The 9232-nt window shown below is 35.4% G+C and overlaps 1 protein-coding gene and 1 long non-coding RNA gene across 3 annotated transcripts; one reads left to right on the top strand and one right to left on the bottom strand.

The window, feature by feature from the left end:
- Positions 1-565: 565 nt before the first annotated feature.
- On the bottom strand, positions 566-1674 carry LOC134216529 (uncharacterized). Its single transcript, XR_009980709.1, has 3 exons — positions 1387-1674; positions 1112-1308; positions 566-1033 (listed from the first exon to the last, which is right to left on the bottom strand). It is a non-coding gene; the product is annotated as an uncharacterized LOC134216529 (long non-coding RNA).
- Positions 1675-3431: 1757 nt separating this feature from the next.
- Positions 3432-8015, top strand: LOC134216516 (uncharacterized). Of its 2 annotated transcripts, XR_009980707.1 has the most exons (3): positions 3432-4007; positions 4070-4369; positions 7864-8015. XR_009980707.1 is itself a non-coding variant. In XM_062695386.1 (2 exons), the coding sequence occupies exons 1-2, from the start codon at positions 3636-3638 to the stop codon at positions 4121-4123; spliced, it is 426 nt and encodes a 141-aa protein (XP_062551370.1). In that variant the 5' UTR covers positions 3432-3635; the 3' UTR covers positions 4124-5059. The 2 variants fall into 2 exon arrangements, 1 of the variants encoding a protein (XP_062551370.1); XM_062695386.1 differs by lacking the exon at positions 7864-8015 and having other exon boundaries at positions 4070-5059.
- The last annotated feature ends 1217 nt before the right edge of the window (positions 8016-9232 follow it).

Here is a 9232-nt window from a genome sequence, read left to right as displayed (position 1 = left end):
GCTTGTAGTACAAACGACATGTACATTAAAACATTTCTGATTTCATATAAAAAAAATCAACTACACTGATGAAAATAAAAATTTGATTAAAATAATTACTTTCATTTATTTGCAGAAGCTATTAGCAATTAAAGATGCACAATCAGCAATAGTGTTAATATCCATTTTAGATTATTACATGTTTGCTGAATTACATGTTTTAAAAAAAGTCCGCAAAAAATAATTTCCAGAAGAATATTTAAATAAACTTTATCTTATACTTTGTTTTTTATTTTCTAAGAAATTGTATCATTAAGCTTGACGTAGACATGGAGTTTGGATTCAAAACATTATATAATTTTTCGTTGATGTATTAGCAGTATCTGCTCTATTATAGTAGGGTCACTGCTCCTTGACTTGATTCTTATTGTTGTGATTTTTTTTTCATCAGTAAGCATGCATGGTAGCAAAAAGAAGCAACGAAATTGGTGTTGCATTTCTTTGTTTGCACTCAGAATAAAGTGCATATTATTGCTATTATTTTCGCACATATATTTTGACCAGTTACTTTGGCTGTTGTAAAATATGTGCGACACTAATAATTAATGATCAACGCAGTCATGATAAATTATATGTGCAGACCATTTATAATACGATAAGACCTGCGCATAGATTTCATAACGATATATTTCAAATCATTTATTAGTGCTGCACTTAATTTTGAATACAAATCTCATAGGAGAAGATAGCAAGACCGACATTATTTATGCAATAAGTAATTTATTTCTAATATTAAGGCATGTTGTCCACGTAAAGCGGCTTTACAACGCCACGTGCATCGATCCGGCAACGCTGCTTTACCGCTTTTCCCCGGTGCACACCTGCAGCATGCTTCTTTGAATTTGATTGAATTCATTTTTCTTCAAAATATTTTCTGATTGGTCCCTTCACTTTTGGTATGAAATTTGAATTACCAATTGTCTCGAAAAATGGGACCCTTCTGTTGGTGGACAACAACCGCATTCTGTTCAACATTAGTTCCTGAAGAATGTACCTGATCCGAAAAGAAAAATATACAGAATTGAAAATGTGTTGTGTTTATCATGACTAGTAAAAAAGAAATAAAACTCACGACTGCATGTTCCACGTTTGACCTGTAGCATCCTGCAATAGAAACAGAATAACTTCCGCTGTGAGATGTTCCTGTTTCATATTATAGCAAAAAACAGTAGGGTTAAGAGCTTCGGGAAAAGTAAACCTCAATTTCCAGGATGGAGCTGTTCTGCAGGCTTTTAATTTCAATTCTTAATCGTTTTTTTTGTTTCACTCCTATCTAGAAAAAAAAAATGAGAATCATATATATAGATGGTAAATACGAAACTTTGAGATCTCATTTTGGTTACTTACCGTTTAATCAATAACTGATATGGTAATGCCGGTGAAGCTGATATTGATTTCCGAGCAAATTTGTCTAGCAGATTTTTCCGGCTGAAGGTTTTTGTTGTTGTTTTTGCTTTATGACAAGCTTTTAAATTATATGTGCAGCATATTATTTTCTATTTAGTGCACTTCAAACTCATTCAACTAAATATTGTGTTCCACAAACCTTAGAAATAGTTTTTATTAGGCGCATATAAATCCTAAATTGTGCCTCCAGTTAAAGTTTTAAGTGCGAATACATTTAGAATATATCATTTGATTTATTTGAGTGTGGAAAACGGGACAGTTCCCCCAAAATAGCATATTTTGCCCAAGTCTGAAAATTTTATAAATAGAATTGTTTAACTTCAAATACTATCATCAATAAGAGATCTATAAATGCCCTACACTTGCTTGAGTAAATAAGGGCTTAATAGTTAGAAACAAAGCAATTCTTATTATGTATTTAATTATTAGTTTTATTTCCAGAAGTTTTGAATACACAAATTGCTAATATTTCAACACAACAAACAAAAGTTAAAAGTTAAATGTAAATACGTTACGTTTATACAAGTCCTACGTCTACTCGCGGTTATGTTGAAAACATTACCCATTGCTCGTTTTTTGCCGAGATTTCTGTAAAAATAGCTGAAAACCAGCAAATATTTTGCCGAAAATCAGCTAACAAACGTCATTTTTGCTGAAATATCAGTTTTAAATTTTGCTGGCGCACGGCTGTGCGTATTTTTGCCAAGCTGCAGAAATAAAAACTGAGTGTGCAAGATAAAGATTTTCGCATTGGTTCCCTTTATTGTAGGGTGCTGTCAGTACGATACACCGCGCGGCAGTTGTAATGTTTCCAAAAGCGCATTTGCACAAGATTCCACGCGGCGTTTCCCATTTGAAAGGAACAACCGCACCCTAGGAAACGCCGCAATGTTATCTCCCCATAAGAATCGAGTATACGGGCAGTAAAAAGCGCGGTGCGTCGTTTCTTTTGGGGAGCGCCGCGTGTACTTTTGGGCAAATGCGTTAATATTCTTCTGCTGTTCGAAACGTGTGTGGTACCGAACTGTCAAATCGTATGTATTTTACCTTCATAGACATTAAGCACCCTATTCTTGCCAGCGAAAGATGTTCCGGACATCGACGACAGTGACAATCTTTATCTTATAACTATATAGGGTAAAATGCCCAATAGTGGACCCTCCAGCCATTTTTTCATTATTACAGCACAATGAAAACATTTTGCTATGAAATTCCATCGGGAGAACCTACCCTACAGTCCTATGATTTGATTACATGCATTGAAAATGCTATGGAAAGTAAAATTAGATGACTTTTTACAATTCTATAGAAAATAAACACGAGAGTGTCCATTATACACTGCCAGAAATAAAATAAAGATTTTCATAATTTTTGCCTTATGAAACCGCATGAGTTCATTAGAAATTGGATCCATAAGGTTCGTACGAAATCGTTATGTTTAAATATGCATTTCATAATGTGCCTTATGAAATTCATTGGTGAATATTGTGCGAAAACATAAAACTGCTTATGAAACTAACTAGTACTTTTGGTCGAGTTCATTTGCTTTTTTAAAGTAACTGTCTTTTGATTGTTCACTAAGTCTTATCCTCGGTTTTATTAAATTTTCTTCCGTGATTTCAATCTTGTTAAGTTTCTGTTTGTTGGAAACCGGTGCCCTGTATTTCTATGGTGGATGTTATGATTTATGATGTGATGGTTACAGAGAAGATAAAGATAGATTACAGGAAATTTAAACCTAGACTTAAACAGTGAAATTAAGATGAAGCAACATTATGCAGCGGAAATCATGTTGAAATCCAGACCTGTAGTCACAGAGAAAGGCAAGTTAAAAAACGGTACACCAACAAGAACCAATTTACCGGTGGAGCTAGTGGTCTAATTCGCGGCAAAGTGCACCACTGAGCAAAACCAGTTGATTCGAGTCACTTATTGTTAATTATTGTAATCAGTAATCTTTTCCATATTTATTTATTTACAGTCGATGAAAGATCCCTTCTGTAACAATGGTATCATCCAAGAGGTAGCGGTAGGAGAACAAAATAACGGCATCGTTCCTATGATTGTTTAATAATAGAAGCCCACTCATAGTGAAACAAGTGAAACAAAACATCAGTATTCTGGAAACGCTTCCAACATCAACCTGTCAAATAACTTCCATAGTGAACCGAATGATCTAACTACTCTTCATGACTGCTTGTCGGAACCAATGTCGTCAAAGATGTGGAACACTGCACCTGGAAAACGGAACCCATACGGACGATCCGATCATCACAATCAATCAGCCTGTCCTAATCTCCAGCTTAATTTCTAAGCTCGGTGGTAAACAAATATTTCGAGGAGTCTCTATATGTCGGGGAACTGGTTTTGGCAGTGGAACTGGTAACTGGGTGACAAAACTCATCGTTACCCTGCAACGGAGTTGTCATGCCAGTGATGTTTTGGAACCAACGGATGGAACCAACGTCCGGTACAAGACTACAACAGTTAGCCCGCTGGAGGTGATGGGGCAGCCTAGCATGGTGTTAAGCGTGGATTTGTTGAAAACGTTACCTGCCCAGGTAACATTTTCCGTATTTTTAAAGCAAATTAATATTACTTGTTAACATTTATATTATTGCAGATCGATGGACCAACTCTCCGTGCGCTTTCCATGCAGGCTTGTTATCCGTATTAATTACACTACCTATATCTCGCGAGGAACCCAATTAGGTGCAAAAGGCACTGAACAATTGTGTGGTAGGCAGTAGACAACACAACTATCTGCGAATATCCCACGGATAGCGAAGTGCAAACTATTTTGTAGCACATTGAAGTTCCGGGAGGCTACAACAATAATGATAACAACATCGCGGGGGATATGACCAACAACAATTCCCAACAGTGACCCACTAGTGGTTATTAGCTGTCGAATGTTTAACGGGTATGTATATAGTATTAAGAGTAATTTGGGAATCACTTGAAGAGTTTCACTTCAGAAGGCTACTAGGCAACTTGTGATGAGCATGCAAAGTGCTTATAGAAATTATTTTGAAAATTAAGTCTTTCGAACCGTATTTAGTATGTGTATAACAAAGTGGCCCTAATTTCATTAGGATAATTTTTGTATTTTCTAACAAAAGGTCTTCGTGCCAAAGTATTGTAGTATCAAATTGATTTTGTTATTTAGTCCACTAATTAGTTATATTTACGTACCGTCAAACGGGGTGACTTGCAACACTTTTCAAGTTTCTCTCTCAATAATTCTGAATTAAAAGGATTTATTCATTCTACTAGTATATGATACTTTTAATGTGTCCTAATATTAGTGATTAGACATATAATCAGATATACAACAGTAATAAAAATATGAAAATAATATCAAAATGATGGTTGTTGCAAGCCACCCCTACTGCGGGGTGACTTGCAACACTTCATCTAATTCAATCAGAACATGTTTTAGAACAACTTAATCATAGTGATTGTTCATCCTGGGTCATTCTTCACCACTGTCAATGCAGGGGCCTTATTTGAGGGAACCCCCTCCTCCCCTCATTCCGCTTTTTTTTACGATTTCAACGGATAGATTGATATTTTCAATTCGTCGGTTTGAAAGTGCTTTATGTCGGTTTAAGAATGGTGTACACAATCGGTCATTCCCTGGATAGTTGTTTTTAAAACGGTTCTCCTTTATTTCCCTGCCATCCACATTTCCACGATTATTTTAGGATCATTCTTTTGAAAAGGCATTTCCCACTCCGCAGCAAACCATCCACCAGTCATAAGACGAGTTTGTACAATCCCATTGAATTCAATGGGATTGTACAAACGCGTCTTATGACAGGTGAAGACAATCCACTAAAAAGCTCGAAATAATTTTCTTAACATCCACCAGTGTTGGATCTTCTTGGGGATTCAACACCGTTTGACCACCATGAGTCTTAGTTTTACTATTTTCTGTATTAAGATAATGTGAAATTCTTGTTGGGGTCAAATCGTACCGTCGAGCGGCTTCCCCGACTAACTATTTGTGTTCTTAACTTCTACCGCTGCCTTCATGAAAATTTCCTTTGAAAAAATATCATACATGCGCCTTCCTGTAGGGTTCTTGTAGTTTCGTGGCATGATACAAAATTTCTGTAACATCAAAATCTATTCCAGTTAAAAAAATGTTTAAAAACTGAATTAGCAATTTTGAAAAATAAAACTAGCAGCTGTTGCAAGGGGTGACTTGGGGACAAATTTCAAAAAGTTGATATTTCAAAAACAAACAATTTTATTATTTTATAGTTTTGCGGAATTACAAACCTTATTAGATAATGTAACTGAAGAGGGATCAATTTTGGTGAAATTATTTTCAATTCGATACACGGATTTACGCCGTTTGACTTTCAATTTACGAAACAGTTTCACAAAATAATATAAAAAACAACAGTGAGTTATATTTTCACCTAAATACCAACTAGGCACAACGAATACAATGTAAACTAGGGACGCGTGATGATATAAGTCGATGTTTGGATATATTTTTATTGTAAAAAAACAAAAACTTGTGGAAAACGCAAGTGTTGCAATTCACCCCGCTGTTTCAAGTCACCCCGTTTGACGGTATTACCTATTCATTGTAGCTTTCTGGGATTTTAATGGTGTACAATAAGTGTGTTATTTTGCTAGTGTCCACGATACCTAATTTCCTCATTTAATCCTGGATCTTATTGACAACTATTTGAAAAATTCATCTAGACATACTATAGTCAAAGAAAGTAAAGTACAAGATAGTCCACTCTTGGATATCCCATACGAGTCATTAACGAACAATTTTTCCTGCCCATCGCGCTAGCTGGTGTGGAAAAGTCGAACCATTTTATTAAAATCGATCAAGGTAACATTGATTTTTCATTGGTTATCAAATGTCACAACTTCAGGTCACAACATACCAAACCGATATCATTACGTAATGCTCGTGATTTGTTCATTCCAGGTGGCAATACACGCCATAGCTATGGCTGAGTGCATCCAAACCACACTAATTTTAACTTATTAAATCACTAAGTATACTCTGAAAAAGGTAGGTTTTGTGAGCGGAAAGTTTTCTGCAGTTTGTCTGCCGAATAGTTAACCGGCGTCTTGTACTGGGTTCCGGCATTACAACCCCACCACAGGAGACATCACCAGGAGCTATTCAAACTGAAACCCATACAGTCGAATCTGCGTCATTTGGTTCCGACTGTACATTCCATAGCAGATTCAAAGCACCTGAAAAGCTCTGTTCACTATTCAGGCCTGTGGCCGATTTAAGTGATGTTTCCGGTTTTGACCAGCAAACATTAAAAACACATCTATCTTCTGCCGTTGAAAATTTCCAAAGTCTTTTCTAAAATCGAGTTCTGGTGCCAGTCGAGAGGTCACAAATGCATGCTGCTTCGAACGAAAATTTCCGAACATTTATTCTCTCTACGACATGCGTTTTATCAAATAAATATTTAAAATGAATTGTGTTCTGGTAATCAACTTGAGTCCATGAATAATGTGTTTGTCCTGATGGTTTACTTTGAATTAAAAAAATTGCAACTCATTAAACAGCAACCCTCTAGCTCGTCACATTACTTTTAAGTCTATTGGAATATTTGATTATGCCTTTTCTCGTAACTGTACCATAGTACAGATAATATAAGAAACAATCAACAATATAAGAATCTACAATATTTAAATTTTTTTCCGATTCTGTACATCGACTTGGAAACTATGCTTACAATAAAATTATGTTTTTTTATATTGCATTGAAGCATTCAGAAGTTTCAATAGAAATACATACATTCCACTATTATAAGCTACATTTTTCTCCTTAGCTAGATTCTTTCATCAGATTTAAGAACATCGGTGACAGTCGCTGAAGAAATAGGTGAAAGTGTTAAACTTTAACTGAGTCAAACCTGAGTCAAACAATATTTAAATTGCTATGGGAAGAAAGGGAGCTCAGAAGTGTCAAACTGTATAATGATGCACAGCGTTGAGTAAAAACAAAACATTGACGCGCGTCGACGCGTTTACTGCGACGACTACCGCTAAATGGTTCGACCGCCATCCGTTGTAGCGCTTCAATCGCGTGTTCGCCTGTTTTACGCAAAAGTGGACTATATTGTTAATATATAATATTTGCTATAGTATACAGACCTCTGCAGACTTGTTAAATACGAATATTGATATCAGGAACACTTGAAAAATACATATTATTATGACAAAATGTGTACTAATAGCTTTGCACATTTATTCACGAAGTATTTTTATATTTACATAAGACACAAGAACACAATCCGTTTTAAGTAAAGTAGAATGGTGGAATCGTGGAATGGTCGACTTTTCTTATATGCTTCTGTACTCGGCAAAGGCATTAATACCGCTAGGTGGAATAAAAAAGCTTTTTTTTCTATATTTCAGATACTACATACTGATGATGTACCAAATCCGACGGAGTGAGATATATTAACGTGTACATATCGCTCTGGAAATCTATAAGCGAAAGTTTTGAATTATAACAAAACTATTTTAATTATTATTTAAAATCCTTTAGAGAAGTTCGGTTGTTCTACCTCGACATCTGTATTTTTATTGAAATTTGAAATAAAATTAAAAGAATAATAAAATTGTAGTTATATATAATTATTTACTGAAATGACTTTATTTTTATAAAAATCATGAGTAAAAATATATATTGATAACATAAGAATTTCATAAATCAAACCTATGAAATTTCATAAGGATGCCTAATGCAATGAGTAAGACAAACATAAGATAAACATAAATGTTTATTTTGGACCTGGTTCATCCAAAGTTCATCCGGGTTCATAAGGCTACCTTATGTTTTTCAATCCGATTCCTTGTGGCTAATTTTCATAAGGTAAACTAATAAACTTCGGAAGGTTTTTTACGGCAGTGTAGGAATATTTTGGAGGGTCCATAATAGGGAAGAAGAACGTCCCGAAACGAAACATGAAAATCAAATGAAGTGTTGACTATAGGGAAGCAATTTCCTATTATGGACCCCCAGGGGGTCTACTATAGGGTGAATTCAGTCCGACTTTAAAATGTTAATTTCGAAGAATAACGTCGAGTATTTGAGTGTTTTATTTATGTATTGTGAAGAGGAGATGCAGAGCTTGATATTAGATATCATGCAAAATTAATATTTTGAAAATTTCCACTCATTATGCCCGGAAGAGCAAAATTTCGCTACTAGGGGGTCCACTATTGGGCATTTTACCCTAATATCTTTTGCTCGCGCCCCTTAATAATGCAGAGCAAAGAGTCAGTTCCAAATGCCATGCATCGGGAAACTAGATCTCACGCACATGGATCTCAAAAGAAAACCGCGACTCAACTCAAATCACTCAGAGGCCGAGGAGAGTGGTAACACAGAGGTTCGAAAGTATTTGGGCGCAGCTCCTAGATTTCCCAATCCAAGGATCCAAGTACCTAAAAATAAAAATAGGCACACGACGGTGTTAACTTTGACAGATCCTACAGCACAGCATAGGAAGATTAATTTAAAATGCTTATAATAAATTCAAGACAAAATGTAATTAAGATCTGATTGACGTATGATACGGAAAATGTTCCGAACCTTGCTGAGCTGCTAATTTTCCAGCCCATATTTATTTTATTCTTTTAGGTGAAAAAAAAAACGATTGCTCCAAACATATGAGTGAAGCATTCTAATTAATTATAATATTATATGTACTGATTCAATATTTAAGGCATACAGCCCCTTCACGCAAAACCTCTTTTGCCTTCACTCCCTTCACTCACT

The sequence above is a fragment of the Armigeres subalbatus genome, chromosome 1 (assembly GCF_024139115.2).
Source record: "Armigeres subalbatus isolate Guangzhou_Male chromosome 1, GZ_Asu_2, whole genome shotgun sequence".
Classification (NCBI taxonomy): domain Eukaryota; kingdom Metazoa; phylum Arthropoda; class Insecta; order Diptera; family Culicidae; genus Armigeres; species Armigeres subalbatus.
Note: the sequence above shows the minus strand (reverse complement) of the source record. Positions and strands in the feature narration are given on the sequence as shown.

Excerpts from the sequence above, each read along its gene's own strand:
- LOC134216516 (XM_062695386.1), top strand. The coding sequence starts at position 3,636 with ATGACTGCTTGTCGGAACCAATGTCGTCAAAGATGTGGAACACTGCAC. Across the intron at positions 4,008-4,069 it reads TGAAAACGTTACCTGCCCAG|ATCGATGGACCAACTCTCCG; the intron begins GTAACATTTTCC and ends ATATTATTGCAG.